This window comes from Dryas octopetala, chromosome 4 (assembly GCF_963921425.1).
Source record: "Dryas octopetala chromosome 4, drDryOcto1.1, whole genome shotgun sequence".
NCBI classification, from domain to species: domain Eukaryota; kingdom Viridiplantae; phylum Streptophyta; class Magnoliopsida; order Rosales; family Rosaceae; genus Dryas; species Dryas octopetala.
In genome coordinates this window covers 22,338,014-22,356,396 of record NC_141369.1, presented here as the reverse complement: position 1 = coordinate 22,356,396, position 18,383 = coordinate 22,338,014, and the positions used below count along the sequence as shown (strand labels likewise).

The following is an 18,383-nucleotide window of genomic DNA, read 5'->3' as shown; positions in this document are numbered from 1 at the left end:
AAATAATAATTCATTTGTCGTAGGACATACTTTATTTTCTCACAATACATATAGTAGATGTGATATACAAGAAGAGATGTGACATCAGAAAGATACTTTTTTTTTGGACCTGGTAGTTAATGAGTCCTTATAAAATTTGTATGTTTTTCTTTCTTTATTTTTGTTCATATATATTGATGAATATGATTTGGAGATAATAGGGTTTAAATCTTCAATTTTGATTCATGAAATGTGCACACGATTTTCTGAACATATCAAATTAGTGTGAAGTTATATAAGTTATATGATTATAATTCTTTTTGGGATCAATTATAAAATACCAACATTAACTATAGTGTCACTTCAATTTAGTACATGATACACAACTTTTGCTTCGCTTGACAATTAAATACCTTTTGTCACCCCTCTCGTTAGATTCGCCGTTTTCTGCTTATGTGTCCACGTTAAATGCCACGTGGCACTAGTGGGACCCATCTTTTCAATACTTTAGATTTTAGCTCACTCTTTTATGTCCATCAGATGGGTATTGTACCTTATTTTTATGTCTAAAATACTCATCTGATGGGCGGAAAAAAAAGTAAGCTGAAATATAAAATGTCGAAAAGATGTGTCTCATTAGTGTCCATGACATTTAACATAGACATGTAAGCAGAAAACAACAGATCTAACAAGAGGAGGATGACGGAAGATATGTAATTGTAAAATGAAGCAAAAATTATGAATCTAATTGTTAAGTTTTAAAACTCATGTACCAAATTGAAAGTGACACTATAGTCTATGTAGGTATTTTATAATTGATCTTTTTATTTTTTTAAGAGATATATTAATTTCTTGTAAAAATATATATATATTAATTAAAGGAAAACTTAGAATACAGTCCATTTTATAAGTCTTTCTTAGACTAACACCGGTAGTGATTTAGGATTTTTAATTAAGTCATTTTATTTTTCCTTTTTAACGGCTTTATGTTAGGTTTAACTCCAAGATTTTGGCCATCGCCCAAAATCTCGGAGTTAAAACCTAATTGCAGCCTCTACGAAATCCACTTTACACCTTAGGAGGGGAAATACCCTTCAAATAGGAGAAATATCTTTCAAATCGGGGAATGACTTTATTATGAATTAAAATGATTTTCTTATAAATTAAAAGGACTTTATTATGAATTAAAATGATTTTCTTATAAATTTTAAAACACTCTCAACCTCCATTTAAAAATAATTTTTTTAAAAGACTTAAAGCCTAATCATCTTTTAATCAAACAATCCATTGATCCCTTTCAGACGCCGTCGTATCAGTTTATTCTGTTGATATTTTATGTTTTGTAAGGTTTTAGGTTTATCCTGTTTTAATATTTTGGGTTGAGGTTGGTTTCTATAAAATATAACTCCTTTCAAACGACGTCGTGTACGTTTATTCTATTTTCAGTATTTTAGGTTTATTAACTAATTTCCGAACTCTCCGCGATCTTTATATTCTTCTGAAAATTTCGAAAACCCTAGTAGGGTTTAAGCACCGGACCACCTCCAAGCAAAACCCCATTAAACCCTCAAACTATATATACGCCCGCTTGTTTTTATCACCATGGAATTTCACATTTCTCATTCTTCAGCCCAATTCCTTCCTTTTGAAACCCTAATTTTTTGCGTTCTCGATGGTAGGGTTCATCTCTGAACCAACTCTCCAAGACGCCTATCATGCTTCAAAGCCCAAGAATTCAAAGGACCCACCTGAACCTTGTGATCTCAGAGCCAACGATTTGTCGTTTGCAGATTCGTTTTTGGACTTCGAGAATTGGTTTGAGGAAATAACAAACCCAGAAATGGCTGAGACAGGGAGGGTTGAGGCAGAGATGGTTGAAGAAGAGTATATTGGAGAGAAAACTAGTGGTGAAGGCCAAATTCTTAATGGGTCTGAACCAATTGTTAATGGGTCTGACCCAATTGATTGTGGGTCTGGCTGTGTGGTGAAGGTGGAGTGTCATATGTCAGAAAATTTGAGTTGTTCTATTGCGGAAGAGATGGAGAAGGTTAGTTTGCTAGGAGGGCACGAGGGAAGTTCGGTTATTGATGGTGGGAATGCTAGGAGGAGTGAAATGTTGAGTGGTGATTTTGTGGAAAGAGAACCAGAGATTAATGAGAATGGTAGTGAGAGTTCAGAGTCCAAGATTGAAGGTGAGAATCATGAGAAAAGCGAAATAGTGAGTGGGAATGGTGCGAAGAGTAAACCAGGGAATGATGAGTCTGAAAGTGAAAGTTCAGAGTCCGAGAGTGAAAGTTCGGAGTCTGAGAGTGAAAGTTCATCGTCTTCGAGTAGTAGCTCTAGTGATGAGGACAATGATGATGGTGATGATACGGATGTGGAGGAGGAAGGGAAAGGAGGAATGGAGGTGGCGGTGGAGGTGGAGGAGGAGTTGGACGAGGCTGGCGAAGTTGAAGAAGGTGAGATAAGGGATGCTGATGGAGGGGAGATGGTAGACAAGACAAACGATAAAGATAATGAAAGTGGTGGTGATGAAGATGAAGATGATGATGATGGTGATGATGAAGATGTGGAGGTTTCTTGGACTGATGCTGATATTCTTGATGATGGAGACGAGGAAGAGGATGATGTTGGAGCTATAAAAGGACCCATTAGGTCCAAGAATGAGCTTGAGGTGAGAAAATTTTCCTTTGATTTTTCTATGTGTCGATTCTCTTTTATTTTTGGAGCCATTACTGAATCTGTGCATATTTGAATTGATAATCTGCTATGAACTCTCTGGTAAGAGGTGGACGCAAAGTCTTCTATTCATTTCTTTGGAGTTGACTGAGATCATGGTACTTCATTGGGTCCTTACTAATAAATTAGCTTAGCTGAGGGGTAGAGGGTAGAGGTGATTTCGTTTTAGTGAAGAGAAGATAGCCAACCTCAACCTTTCTGGGATGGAGGTTGGTTGACTTAGTTGGGGATTGAGAAAAAGAAAAGGTACTTAGGTTCTGTAAGCAAGCAAGAAAGTAGTATTCAGCTCTCCCCCTCACTATGTGTTCATGTGAACCATGTTAAATTGTTCCTTTTTCTATGATATAAGTCTCATATTAATTGGATTTCAGGATTGTCAGCATTTTGGTCTGGCATGCAGAAGACTCTTTAGTAAATAAGTAGCTAAGAGTTAATAAAGCATGATAATCTTAGCTTTTAGTGTTCAGTGTCATTTAACTTGGGCAACTTTACTTGTTAAAAGTTACTTTGGAAATTTTGTTTGCCAGCTTCTGAATTTTTGTTGTATTATAACATGCATTGGTTGCAAAATAGCTTCAGAAATTAGCTTTCTATATCTTTGTTTGCCATCATTCGTATTCTCTGATATGCATGGCATAAACCTTCAATGAAATTAGCTTTCCGGAGTAGATAAATGGGCTCAAAATAGCTTGAAATGGACTGTTTTGAACTTTGTAGGTGCTTCCACCAATTCCTCCAGTGCATGTGACCTTGCAACCACATCATCAGATGCTGCCTGTGGGAGTTGTTTTATCGGTAAGCACGTAAGGATCTAGATGCAACATGAAGTCCATCAATATCTCAGGTGTCATTGAAAACTTAGAATCTAGATGACACTTCAGAAGATGCATTTCAATTTGTTGTATAAAGTTTATATGAGTTTGATGTCAATTTTAATTTTACAGATTGTTGGTACCAAAGTCATTGTAGAAGGGGTTGAGAAGCACAACCCTCTAAATGAGGGTACTATTCTATGGATAACCGAAAGTAGATCTCCGTTGGGGATGGTAGATGAGATCTTTGGACCTGTCATACACCCTTACTATGTGGTAAGATACAATTCAGAAAGTGAAATCCCTGCTGGAATACATGGTGGCACTATGATCTCTTTTGTTCAAGAGTTTGCGGATCATGTGCTCAATAAAAAAGATCTTTACAGAAAGGGTTATGATGCATCTGGTGCAAATGATGAAGAGGTGTCAGATGAGGCAGAATTTTCAGATGATGAGAAAGAGGCTGAACACAAGAGAATGCAAAAAATGACAAAGAGGGGAATGAATGACCAGAATCTTGGCAATAGGAAAAACCACAGAAAAGTGGTTAAAAGTAAGATGGGGCCCTGGAAAAATGGTCAACCTTCACCCCAGCCACCAATGGGTGCGAGTCAGCTACCTCCCAATCAACACCACCGTCATTTCTCTCCAGAGCCTTGGAAAAATGGTCAACCTTCACCCCAGCAAACACCAATGGGTGCGAGTCAGCTACCTCCCAATCAACACCACCGTCATTTCTCTCCAGTTGTACCAATGCATGATCGTGGTTATTGTTCATCTTCTTCTGCAGTAAGACAAGGTTTGGTTAGTGGGACGGGATTAACTTCACCATTTCCAGCTGCTATACAGACCACTGGTATCAACGCAACTCCAAATGGAGTTTGGACAAATGGAATGCCGTTTCAGCCACAAAGTACACCCTTTCCTAATGGATTTCCAAATAATACTTTGCCGTGGGTTTCACCCTACCAACATCAATACCCCTATCAGATGCCTATTCCGGACAGATTGCCGTTCTATCAGCAGGCTGGTACTGGTCAGTTGAATGCCTTTGCAGGACCCATGTATTCACAGGGGCTAGTGGGCCAACATGGCTTCAACCAAACACCATTTGGGATAGGTTTACAGGGCCAACCTACACCAGGTGGACAGTTGAATGCCTTTGCAGGACCCGTGCATTCACAGGGGATGGTGGGTCAGCATGGCTTCAACCAAACAACATTTGGGATAGGTTTACAGGGCCAACCTACTCACTCAACCTTGAATGCAGCACAAGTAATTCGACCAAATGGATTACATGTTGAACAGAACTGTAATATGCCACAACCTGTTGCAATTGCAGGCAACGTTGATGCTCCCCAGCAATTTAATCAGGGTGCATCTTCTGGTCGTGGAAGGAGACCATATCGTCGAGGGGGTCGAGGTGGAAGAGGTTGGCAGCAATCAAGGTGAAAGTTTTGGCATGCTCTGCTGCACCAAGCACACTGAAGTTAAAATATGACAGGCTATGGGAGGAGCCATCATTTGGAATTGCTTGGTTTTCTGTATTTTGTTTACTTGCTTCTGATAATTGTGTTTTGTGATTCCAATTTTATCGTTTTGTATTTTCTGGTTCTGTATAGGAATGGACATAGATGTTTTAACATTTTCTCCATTTTTTTAAATGCCAACATGCCCCCCTTCCCCATTTCATGTGTTTGGTAACTGTTTTTCTCCTGCCCTACTTTGGAAGCAGATTTTCAAGCCCCAAATTTGTACTCTTTTCCTAAACGATGTATAAGCTACATTCCTTTTCTTTGTTGGCAAGAGTGTACCTCCCTCCATCTATGAAACTGCTACATATTTGCTTGGATTGCCTGACATGATCCTTTAGTTGCCCTCATTCTAAAACCTTAAGTAAATTAGATATCAGTCTAAGCTTGAGACATGCCCTAACCCATATCTATCCAATTTCCATTTCACTTTCCAGTCTACATCAGTCGACCCAACCCCAAAAAAAATCCAAAAAAAAAACCCCAAAAAGTTTGTAACTTCTTTCTTGCATTTGTAAGGTGGTAACATTCTAACCAAGTTTTTTTTTTTTAACATTTATAACCTGGTCTACACTGTTCCTCTAGAATTGGGCTTTAGTGATTGAGATGGTTTTGCAACAAGCAACCAGTCTATGGGCAAACAGAGATGAAACTCGAGAGAGCTGTAAATACTTGAAACGTTGCTTCTAGTTGAGCCCAACTCGTTAGCATTCCTTTATCACTAAGTTCCCAAGTTCCACCACCAAATACAAAGGCTCAAATCACTAACATCCCTAACCCTTACCCCCATTTTGTCTCTTTATTCTATCCTCCCCCTCTATAATAGCATCTTCAATCTTCAGCGGTCACAAGACTCACAACTTCTACAACTTCTGATATCACTCACATATCGATTCTTTTATTCGTCATAGCTCATCTCAGGGGTTAATCTAGGAAAGACAGCATGCCAAGTCTTTGAAAGGGAACAGAATCACCACCTCAATCTAAGCTTCCAAAAGATGCATCAACTCAATAAATTTTAAATAATATATAAAGAAAACAGAATTAAATATATCATGCACTAATCAAGTAAAAATGATGAGAATAAATCATTAAATTAGAAAGTTCTAAACCAGTCAAGAGAACAACATACATTGAACTCGGAGACTGGAAACAAGTTTAATATATAAGGAGAATGTCAATAGAAACTGCTTTTCAATTCTTTGGGCTTCTTTCTAATGTGGGAAAAAGGGTGGGGGGGTGGGGGTGCTTCAACGGAACCATTATGGGTGCACACAACCCATATGATCAAAGGAGAATATCAGGACCACAAAGACTGTTGCTCAAGGTTTAGCATTCCTTGTGAAATCGGTGCAAGTCTGGCAGCTGCAATCTGAGAAACGACAAATTTCACAGCCAAAGCACACACAAGAAGTGCAGCCTTGGCACGTTGGAGAACGGCTGCAGCCTCTATATACCCTACGACTTGCTCGTTCTTCTTCATCATCACATGTTATCCTGAAATACAGAAACCATTCACATCAATGTTATTGAACCTTTAAACATATCTACATACACTGTAGCAACAGTGTGTAAAATTCTAAATACACCTAATACATACACACATGCACACATACATACATACATATATATATATATATATATATATATACTGGGTGTGTGCACTGGTTTTCATGTATGTTAACATACACACCCTGTAGGTCAGTTCCTTTAAGCCATATCCCTTTGCACAGTTATAGATGTGTTTACAAGCACCTGAAGATAGATTTACCTCTGCCTAAAATATAGACTGGCATGTGTAACTCACTGCTTACCTTTCAAAGAATGTAAAAGAATAAAATGCAGTGAACTCAGAGGGGATGTGTTTCTACAGCAGTATTCCAGTTCATTTCATAAATAAAAAATATCATTCACCTAAGTAAAATCTATTTTTTCTGTACAATAGATAACCAGAAGTCCATTCCTCGGTGAGTAACTTGAATCACTTGCCAATACTTTTCCATTTATATTGACTCCCTCAAAACTAATGTCCCTAGCAAGGATTCCCCAAATTGGTCATTCCCCATATCTGCTTCCTAGTGTCTGTTTTACAAGCCTATTTCTTCACCTGAGGCTAACTTGATTGCCACCAAACTATAGGCTAGTCTGATAATGTTGGAAGCCATGTCTTTGACATTATGTTTAATTTCCTTGTGTGAAGCTTCTCAGAGAAACTATTGCCAATATTAGGTAGGACTATATGTACTCCCCCCCCCCAAACAAAAAAATAAATAAAGTAATAACTAATAACACCTACAGTCAATTTCCCACAAATGATGCTAATCATGCTATCATCCATCTTTACTAATTCCTCACTACTGAATCATTGAAGCTGAATGCAGTGTATATATACATAAAAAGGGATTATAATAGAAGCTGCAATAAGCAATCATTTATAGTTCTAAGATTGTGAATAAAACAGAATATTAAAAACAAAATAGTTTACAGAAAGCCATTAGCACAAGGATGGAACAAATAGTTTATTCATATATTTCAAATTTGAGAGATAAAAAGTATTAAAACTAGTGACATGGTTCCTTGATGGCCAATAGCCTATAGTATGTGTGGAGATATAATCCTGAGAGGTAAACAGTATGAGAGGAAAACAACTTGATCCATTAACAAGCACAAGCATTTATTCAATGTAAGATAGGAACATACTTGTCATAAGGCAGATCAGAACATTTCCAATTCACATCAGCCAAAGCATCATGGTGAATCTGACATTCCTCTTTTGTCCGGAGGCGAAACCTGCGCTCCTTGTTGCATCTAGTACAGCAAACAAACTCATCACGGTGACAAACCCGTCCATTGTGGGATCTGTGGGACCCATTAGCACTTTTTGATGCCTCATTGTGGTACTTGAGCAACACTGTCTTACACAATGGAACCTTCTTCCCATTAACCATTACCCAAACGTTATTCTTCCATTTCCTAGCTGTCTCTCTTCCAGAATGCTTCTCAAATGCAGCAGGAGTCAGTTTGTCTAGTCATTAAAATAACAAAGGGAACAAAATAAGATGGTTAAAATATGAGAGTTGAAATGAACTGGAAAAAAATAATCCTGGACTATGTAAGCATAAGCATCAGACACTTCAATGTGACCTTTCCTCATGAACACTTAAAATAGTTAAATAATACATGAAAAGGCTTAGATCCTTGCCAACATAAAATTTCAAATGTTAAAAAAGAAAATTTACCAGTTTCTGGATATGCTCAAGAGATCACACAGACCTATAAATAGCTAAGTTAGCTTCATAAAATATAATGTGTTACCTCATTATCTTGTTAGAGCCATAAAAGGAACTGACAGCACAAAGAGATTACTTAGACACAAGACAATTATGAAGATAAGAGAATAGCTTTCCTAGTTACGGCTTCAACACAACTATTTGCTATACAAACAGAACAACTGCCCTTGATGGACCAAATTATTTAGATGAGGAAAATAAACTTGAAATTCAAAAGTACAGCAAAGGCCCAGGATCTTGTTATCAGATCCTCAAGTGTTTTCAGTGCTTTCCAAATTCAGTCATAAACCCAAGTTCAAACTGAATATTTTCTACATTTTTCCTTCAAAATAGACCCTCCTCCTACAACAGTATTTTACTTAAAATTCTGAAAGCAATCTTTTGGAGTTTCCTCATGGATAATATTGTGGCAAACCCAAAATCTACAATTAAGTAAGAGAGGATGCACCACTTTCAGATCCTCGGTTGTCAGAAAGAGGTATTCTTGAAAACTCCATGCTATATTCTCAGTTCCTATTGATCATAGCACTGTAGAAACGAGACCACATGCGCATACAGACATCAAATAACACAGCCTAGCTTGAAAAGTTATAAACTTGCTTGGTCAATAGAACTCAAGTGCAAAGTTCATTCCCTACACAAAAAGGCTGGTGGCCAAAGAACAAAATGCTTAATATTGGATTAACTATAAATGCCATAAGCCAATGATAAACAATTTAATCAACCACACTAGTGCTAACATGCTTACAAGAAAAATTACATAGAAAGATGGCCAAAACCCGATAATAACTCAACCATGCTGTGCAATTTTACAACATCTTACTCTGTAGAACAGAAGGAGCAGAACTGGGGCATCAATGGAAGACCTAGAAAACCAAGTCTAAGAAGTTACAAGCACAACCACAATGGCAATGTAGGTTTCATTCTCAAGAAAACCACTTAAAGAAAAGCTCTTTAGTCCAAAACAGGCCACGCTACAAGCTCAACTCGACTTATGAAGCAAAAGAATGTAAAAGTATATAACTGCGTTACGTTGTTGTATGATATTATGAAGAACGCATTCACTGAGACAAAACAACATACACTTAAACTGTATAACCAGAAAAAGAACAATGAACAACTTGCGAGCTTTGCTCGCCATCCCTACAAACTCTTATCCAAGGCAGATTTAAGACGAGCAGAAAGTGACACCCATCAACGTCAACACCCAGTTCACGATGAACTCAAACTCAAAACACAGACACGCACATTTAACATGCATAAAAATCAAAACCCTATTCCCAAAAAGAACAAAGAAGGCAGAGAGAGAGACCTTCCTGACAGCCAGGAGTGCATTCACAGGTGATTTCAAGATCACCATTGACGAAAACCCTAAGCCTCCCAACAGCATCGCCATATCTATGGCTGGTACAGCCACACGTGACCTCTATATGGTCCAAACCTCTCTTGACGCCACTCACCTCTCTCAGCTCCTCATCGCTAAACATCACCAACCCACTTTCCCTCTCGACCTCATTCGCCATTTTTCCGCTCCTCTCTCTAAAAAGAAGGCTTTTTGATCGAAACCCAGAAAGCCCACAAGGCTTTTGAGAGAGAAATCGAAGAAAAAGTCAGTGAAAATCCAATAAAATCAAGGAAAATAACATGGGTCGGGGGTGATGGATAGTGGGTTCTATTGGGTACAAGAAGAAAAACCCAAAGAGCCCAGAAAACCACAAAGAGAGGCAAGTAAAAGGGGGTCTAAGAGGCACGCATATCCAAGGATTGCTCCGAGAGATCTGGTGGAGGAAGCGTTGAAAGTTGTATTTGTATAGGGAGAGGGCGAGAGAGAGAGAGAGAGAGAGAAAAAAAATATATAAGCGTTTAGGAGTCTGATAGAGAGAGAAAGAGTGTGTGTGTGTGTGTGTGTGTGTGTGTGTGTGTGAGAGAGAGAGAGAGAGAGAGAGAGAGAGAGAGAGAGAGAGAGAGAGGGGTTGGTAATGGGGTTGAATGAATATGAATGAATGAGCTGGCCAAGGGAAACAAAATCACAAATGTCGTGGGGTGAAACTGAAGGGGTTAAAGCCAAGGGGTGCCTACTTGCAATGCATGATATGACATGACTCTTCTTGAGTCTTGAGAGAGAGAGAGAGAGAGAGAGAGAGAGAAATGGCTTTGGGGTCAGGGCTTTTCGTTTATGGGAAAATCCCTCTCGTGGGAAGGAGACGAGGTTTTCGGTTTCTGCTTACTCTTTCTTTCTTTATTTTATTTATACTCTTTTTAGTTTTATTTTTTTACAGCTGCTTGTCATTGTTTGCTTTGGAGTTGCGACTTCTTTAGAGAAATGCACTGTTTCCATAGAGGATGGTATCTATCTTTCTGTATCTAATACTATGCTTTACTGTTTTACTATAATACTATGCTGGTGAGCCAATGAAGGGGTCTCTCTGCCACCTGAGCTATACATAAGGATTTGATCAGAATTTGTAGGAAGCTGAGACTTGATTTATGTGGCAAACAGCCAAATTTTGATCAGAAATTGTGGGTTTATGCTTGCTGTTCTCGAGAACTGAGATTGAAAACACCAGCAATCACAGTGATTTAGATTCAAACTGCGGATAACTACTGTTCCAAGTGTTAATCACATTACAAAACTCAAAACTTTGCTCTTATGTATGAGCAATTGAGCATACACCAAGCTCACTGACATGTATATAATAGTGTATTATAACGTTAGACATAGGACATGCTTTATTTTGTTGTTGGATATACTAATTGGGTAGGTTAGTAAACAATTTATTTCTCTAGTGCATATAGCATCACTTTAAAAATGGTCTCAAAGAGTGATTATCGAGTCACATGATCACAACAAATATTTGGGATGGCTCCAAAATAATCATTGTAGAGGTTATAAACTATAAAATCTAGATGTTCATGAACTCTAATTTAAGTGACATTGTGGTGGGATAAAGAAAAATGATAGAACAAGGTTTGAGTGGGGTCAACCGAAGTTTTAGGTGATCAGTGATAATTATTTTCATGATATTTAAATTACTAAATAACAACTGATCGAGTAGTTTGATGCATGCACACATTTTCCACACCTAGCTAAAGTAATGTTGCACAAATAAATGCAGACTACATATACTTGAATATTTCAAAAACAGAGTACGTACCAAGAAATGGTTGGAGACCCCTGTTAAATGTTAATGAAATGGCACCATTAGCAAATAAATTTGAAGAATAATAAAGGTCTAGCACCCATTTTAATTATATATTTTGCCATCCTGAACATAAAGCACCATCATTATGCCTACTACTCCAGTATAAAGTGAGACCTTTTTCTCAGTTTGCCTGAAGTTTTTTTCAATTATGCCTACAAATTACTCATGAAGTTATGATTGAAAAACAGACTGGAGATGAGTATTTTTCAAATTTTTTGTCTTTTTTGTTTTCATATTTTTTTTTTTTTTTTAAATTAAGAAACGACCAAGAGTGAGGGTAATTTTATATAATTTGTATGTGTGGCATTCATTAGTTATATGTCAAATTTTCAGAAGGTACGTCATTATTTCATGACGGGCACATGCATTCTCTGTTTCCTGTGGTTTGGACAGACGAAATAGGCTATTAAAATAAACTCATAGCTTAGTTAATGAGAGAATTATTAACCCAAGAACTCGCCTCAAAATTCAGAGGTGATATTTAATAAATGTTTCTCCCCAGTATTATCAAAGTTGGATGCTAATAATCATCAAAGTTTTCAGTTATTGAAGCCAATCCTCAAACTCTGATATTATTTTTATACAAGACGTACTGCATTTTAAATTGATCAAATACAACACTTGTATGTTGTTTAAACCTTAAACATACTTAATTGATTAAAAAAATTTCATGCCTATAATAAATCAAGTGCATGTTCATTAGATTATGGGGGGGTCCAAAATAGTGGCATCTTTTTGAGTGCTCAAGGCTCCTAAGTCAGCTTTTTTTGGCACAACACTGAATTTATTTTTAGCTTATTCGCATCAATGCCCCTTAAAAATAACTTCGATTTTCAATTTGTTTCCTAAAACTTCATTCCTCTCACTTTGCCCCTCAAACATTACAAAATACCATATTCCATTAAGTTTGTCTATGAGTCCGTCAAAAAAGCCTACGTGACGCTTCTATGGAAGATGCAATAAACTGCCATGTCAGCTTATTTGACGGAACTTGTAACGGACTTGACGGAATATGATATTTTGTAAAGTTCGAGAGGTAAAGTGGAAGGAATGAAGTTTCAATAGGCAAATTGAAAATCAAAGTTACTTTCAAAGAGAATTAATGTGAATAAGCCTTTATTTTTTAATATCGTTGGCTCTCCCACAGGCACGCACAGATTGCAGGTATTTAATTATGGTTATGTTTATTGCTTTATAAGCTGAATTATGGTTATGTTTACTGCATCATGACTTTATAGTCGCGGTGGTTAAGTTGTGCCTCCAAAAGAATTCCCAATATTAGACAGAAGGCCTGATCTGAAAGCTGCAGCAATGAGAAGTTAATCTGATCCTCTCCCTTTGTGCAGGCCCTGCAGGGTCCTCTCTTGGATTATGGTTTCCTCATGGCTCATCATCATAATTAAGCTTGATAAACACCTCATAAGCATATTTCATGCTTGATTAACCTTCGAGTTGCTAGCTAGCTAGTGTGAAATTATATACAATGTTGGTCATTATTTATATTAAACTTTTAATGTACTCATACTTTTATCCATACATAAAAAGCGTTACACATGAATATATCACTATTTTGCTTCATGTACACATTAACACATGCATACCACACTCACTATTTGAGTGAGAAGAGTCAGCTAGCTATATAAATTATAATGACACGCTGTGTAGTAGTACAGTGAATTTCATATAATCCAATTAACTAGCTAATTAATTAGTTCTCATATGATTAGCTCATGACTCAGTGTACTACTATACTACTGCTACCACTTGTATGGATAATATATTTTGGCATAGCCGAATGAGGAGCCAATAGGGGATATTGGGTTGGGTTCTGTTAGTTAATATATTCCTCAACTCAACCTGGTATGATGGCATCATCATCATAATGTTACCAAAAAGTATAGGATTATTTCAGTGTAATCCGATTATAAAAATGATTAACAAGCCTCTTTCTACTGTGGCAGGCGATTCGGTTGATGATTGGTTTGATACCCATTGAAGTGACCCAGCCACAAACAAAGAGTACAGGTCCTTTGCATTTGCTTTCAAAAAGTTGTGCAAACAGCCAAGCAGGCAAGCACCAACCATGCACTGCCCCAACAAGCACGACACAAAATCATAGGCCCTTTAGAATTAATACATTGAAAAGCATGATTATATATAGGAAGCAAGTGTTATGAGCTAGCTGGTCATATATATGATGACAGACTTGACAGTGGTGCATGGATGGGTGGTATACTGGTATTGGTGCCCATTCTGACTTAATTGCTTGGTAGAAACCGTAGAATTGAAGCTAGCCATATATGTTAGTTTTACAACTTGACATTGGATTCTCCGTGAGGACCACTTAGACTTTAAGCTTTATACAAAGTAGTAGGCCTACCAAACTTGAAATTGCTTGGTTTTTTTCTTCTGGTAATAGACATTCATTGGCAGTTGGCAAATGGCAAATGGCAAATGGCAAATGGCAAATGGCAAGCTAGGCTGCTTAACTTCAAAACTGCATATATATATATATATTGTTGAAATACGTACACCGACATCGGCCACAATTTGCTTACATGCATAGTGACTTTGGGCGGTGCCTAATACCCACCTAACTCCTGGAAAGAGAGCCCTAGTAGAGTCCAAAACGCATATCAAACCAAGTAGCTATTAAGAACTTTACATATAGCCATATAAGTCAGCCATAGCTTTAACTTAGGTTTGGTTACGAAGATACACAGAATATATTCGTGTATGTATGCAGCAGCTACTGCTATCTATGCTAATTGCCTATATATGCATTAATGCATTATATGCATATTGTGTTGCCTGTCTCTATGCCCGTAACTGAGCCCAAAAATTAAGGAATCATGTGACAGTTTGATATGCATATATGTATATATTGGTTTGGAACTTGGAAGTGACAGAAACCAGATTAAACCCACCAAGCTCTATAGCTCTTTTATATGCAATATACAATGAACAATATTAATATTGTGTGTAAAAAATAAAAAAGAAAGATATATATTGCTTAATTTGTTTGGCCTTTGTGCGAGATATTCGATCTGGACAAATATTGTGTCAGCTGATCTGTTGATGAGGTGAGGATAGCTGGCTTTCAGGTAAATGGTATGGTGCAAAGCTCTTATAAAGGCTGCAACACAAAACCCAATATATTTCTATGTGATATCTGACCATCATAAGGTACGGCTTATATATATCAGCTTTTGACGCCATCTGAGGCTGCCAATTTTGGCAATACTTGAACCTTCTTACATCTGCTGATCAAGCTTCAAATTGATGATATACAATTAATGACATGCTACTGCCACCCAATTTTACCTTAACAAAAAGTCAAAACCACTGCTTAAAACATTGAAGATATTTTCATTACCTACAGTAAATTTCGTTCATTAATTAAGTTAACTCTTTCTTGAATTTTTAGTCTTGTCAACGTAAAAAGTAATATCCATGAAAACATATGTGGGATTGTAGCAAACCCAAAGAAGCATAAAAAAAAAAGAAGCCCAAATTAAAACTCATTCTATTCCAACTCAATGCTCACGACTCTTGTGCACGACTGCAACAGTGTACGGTAAGAGTCAAACTTTAATGTAATTGATATATATATATATTTATGGCATAAATTTAATTTAGACACATAACTATATAAGCTATTTCAATGGGGTCTATGAACTTTAAAATATTTCAAATATACACCCGATCTATTATCTAAATTGAAAAATGAATTTATGTTCATTGATTCGTTGGGAGATTAGTTAAATGACAACTTGGCTTTTGCTGACCGTGATTACTTGGCGACGTGGTGCTATCTCAACAAACATTTCCCGTCAAATAAGCGACACAGACCCACATAACTATATAAGCTATTTCACGACTCTTATGCGGGAAAGAGGTGATGGGTGTGTGGGCCCGTGTCAAGTGGACATGTGTTGCTCATTTGGCGGGAAATGTATGCTGAGTTTGTGCTATATCGCCAATTAATCCTCGTTAGCAAAAGTCAAACTGACATTTAACTGATCTCTCAATAAATTGATGGACGAAATTTCATTTTTCAATTTGCATAATAAATTAGGTGTATATTTGAAATATTTGAAAGTTCGTGGATTCCGTTGAAATAACATATATAGTTATGTGTCTAAATTAAATTTATGCCTATATTTATTGTATCTATTTTTTTCAACATGACTTATGAGATTAGAGATAGAGACATAAAAAAATATATAAATGACATAAAAAAAATAAACACATAAAATATACAGTAAATCATTTTAAAAATTATTTTACAACCATTAACGATAAATAAACTCACTTAAAATATTACAATGATAAATATGTCAATTTTTTAACAAATAAGCCCATATTATAACTTTTTATGTGTTTTAGTGCCGAGTGCTCGCCACCTAGCCGGGCGCTTGAAGTTAAAAAATAAAAAATAAAAAATTGGGCAAGTTGCCACTGTTTTACGATAGCAATTAGTAACAATCATTTTTACTAGGGGTGGGCACGGTACGGTATGGTACGGTATGAGCCTCATACCGATACCATACCGAAATTTTTATTCGGTACGGTATGGACATTTTTAAAACTTGTACCATACCATACCAATGTTTTATGAATTCGGTATGGTTCGGTATGGTTTCGGTATATACCAACATTTTAAACTTTTTTTTTTTTGGTCAAAAAACAATATTTAACAACAAAAAAGAAATACTTTTTCCCAACCAAAAGATAAAACAAAACCCAACTTGTACGTTCCTTTCATTTCTGTTGTGAACTATGACCGATGGTATTGATCGATCTTTAATTAACCATCAAACGACTAATTAAGCACATATATAATTCTAACCCAATTCATCATCAACCAGTGTAAACACAGAATTAGAAAAGAAAGCAACTGATCATAAATCATACACCATTCTATATATATATATATATCAATGCCAAAGAAACTACAACAATGACAAAAGGAAGAGTAAAACAGTAAAACACAACAGCAACTCAGACCCAAGTATAAAAAGCATATGTTTTCTATTATAGTCTATAGACTTGCCCAAATAGCCACTAATATGGCAACACTTAATTAAAAAACTATTAAATAATTAAATTAAAAATATATCGGTACGGTACGGTATTTCACGGTATTGAAAGTTTCATACCTATACCATACCGATTTAGACTCGGTACGGTACGGTATATAATCGGTATTATTTTTCGGTATAACATTGACACGGTACGGTATGGTACGGGTTCGATTTTGGTATTTCGGTAATAAATGCCCACCCCTAATTTTTACATTATAACATTAATGGATGTAACTCCATAAGTTTGAATTTTGTGTTTTCTCTTGGTTTCATTAGTTTTTTATATATTTATATAAAAAAATACATAAGATAGTTATGCAGTTCAAATAGCTAATGTTGTACATTGACAATTGCCGAACACTCAGTAAACAGTACCAAGCGCTCATAACTATTTATCGAACACTCAATAAATTTCATGTTACGTACATTTCATTAAATTAGACGGAGTTAGGAGCATATTGTAGCGCATCGCGTGAACTAAATTATCAAGCTCATTTTTCAACTAAACTTAAAAAAAAAAAAAAAAAAAAAAACCCTAAAATATAGACTCTCATAATAATTAATTTTGCGCAAATTGGGATGGAAATATGGAATATATAACAGTTCACGAAAGTCACTGAGTGAGTGTCAGAGTAGTAGCTCCAGCCTAAGAGCCCTGAGGTCTAATGCCATGTCTACTCTACTCTTCTGCTCGTAGCCTCGTACCATATGCGAAGATCCGCATAGCTGATCAATGCACAGAAACGACGGCGTCCTTACTTTAGCATTTTCAACTAAAAGTCAACGTTTATCAACATTTTCATCGGCTAATCACATCAGTCACACAGTAAAAGTTTTCAACTTCATCCCCTCCATAAATATTTCAATATTTTATTTAACAGAAAAGTTTTCATATTTTTTTACCAACAAAAAAAATCTTAGTTATCTAATTTTTAAAAAATATATTATGTTCTGATATTTCGTTCTTATAATATAAGAATTGTGCGCTTAAATTTTTGTAGTACTTAAAAAACTTATCGTTTGATTTCTTGCATTTTGGAATGAATATTCAATAATATTTATGTAATCACTGAATAAAATTGTATGAAATTAAAAGGGTAATTTAATCCAATAACCTTTTTTAATAAGTAATAAGCTTTTTTTTACCCTTCCTTCCCAAAACTTATTTTTCTAACCCTTTTATATGTGAAATATCTAATTTATTATTGCAATAAAAAAACTCGACTTTATGTAGACTGCGCGTTCAACAAATTACTAAACCAAAAATTCGACCATCTTCTTCTCTTCTTCTTTCAGCGACATCGCATTCCATAACTAGACTAGAAAATTGACTAGTTGCTTATTCTCTTTTGACAACAATCGTATGATGACAAGGAAAAACAAGAAAAGGTTGTTCAAGTTCAAAGAGGTCCTGGGTTTTCGAATATGGATGACAATCTTTTTTCATGGCAAAACAACCCATCACCATCCTCCACCTCCCCCACCGACTTCTCATCTTTATCTCTCCCTTTCCCTCCCAACTCACTTGGAGAAAACACTCAGATCTGAGAAAAAAAAATGTTTTTTTTTTTTTTTGGATTTGGGTTGGGAGAAAAAAGGAGAAAGATAAAGAGATGAGATGATGGGTCGCCGGTGAGGGAGGTGGAGCCGGCAAGTGGGGATGAGAGGGTTTGGGTTGTCGTTCTCAGTGGCTTTTGCTGTCTCCATGGCTGCTGCAGGAAGAAAGTGGAGGAAAAGTAAC

The 18,383-nt window shown here is 36.4% G+C and overlaps 2 protein-coding genes across 2 annotated transcripts; one reads left to right on the top strand and one right to left on the bottom strand.

Moving 5' to 3' along the window:
• Nucleotides 1-1,490: 1,490 nt before the first annotated feature.
• NAF1 (nuclear assembly factor 1) lies at nucleotides 1,491-5,234 on the top strand. The gene is made up of 3 exons (XM_086240537.1): nucleotides 1,491-2,653; nucleotides 3,436-3,513; nucleotides 3,663-5,234. The coding sequence occupies exons 1-3, from the start codon at nucleotides 1,652-1,654 to the stop codon at nucleotides 4,980-4,982; spliced, it is 2,400 nt and encodes a 799-aa protein (XP_086096663.1). The 5' UTR covers nucleotides 1,491-1,651; the 3' UTR covers nucleotides 4,983-5,234.
• An 897-nt stretch (nucleotides 5,235-6,131) lies between these two features.
• On the bottom strand, nucleotides 6,132-10,251 carry ULT2 (Developmental regulator, ULTRAPETALA). Its single transcript, XM_086240489.1, has 3 exons — nucleotides 9,665-10,251; nucleotides 7,763-8,087; nucleotides 6,132-6,559 (listed from the first exon to the last, which is right to left on the bottom strand). Exons 1-3 carry the CDS (start codon nucleotides 9,873-9,875, stop codon nucleotides 6,385-6,387), a joined length of 711 nt encoding a protein of 236 aa, XP_086096615.1. The 5' UTR covers nucleotides 9,876-10,251; the 3' UTR covers nucleotides 6,132-6,384.
• Nucleotides 10,252-18,383: the final 8,132 nt, after the last annotated feature.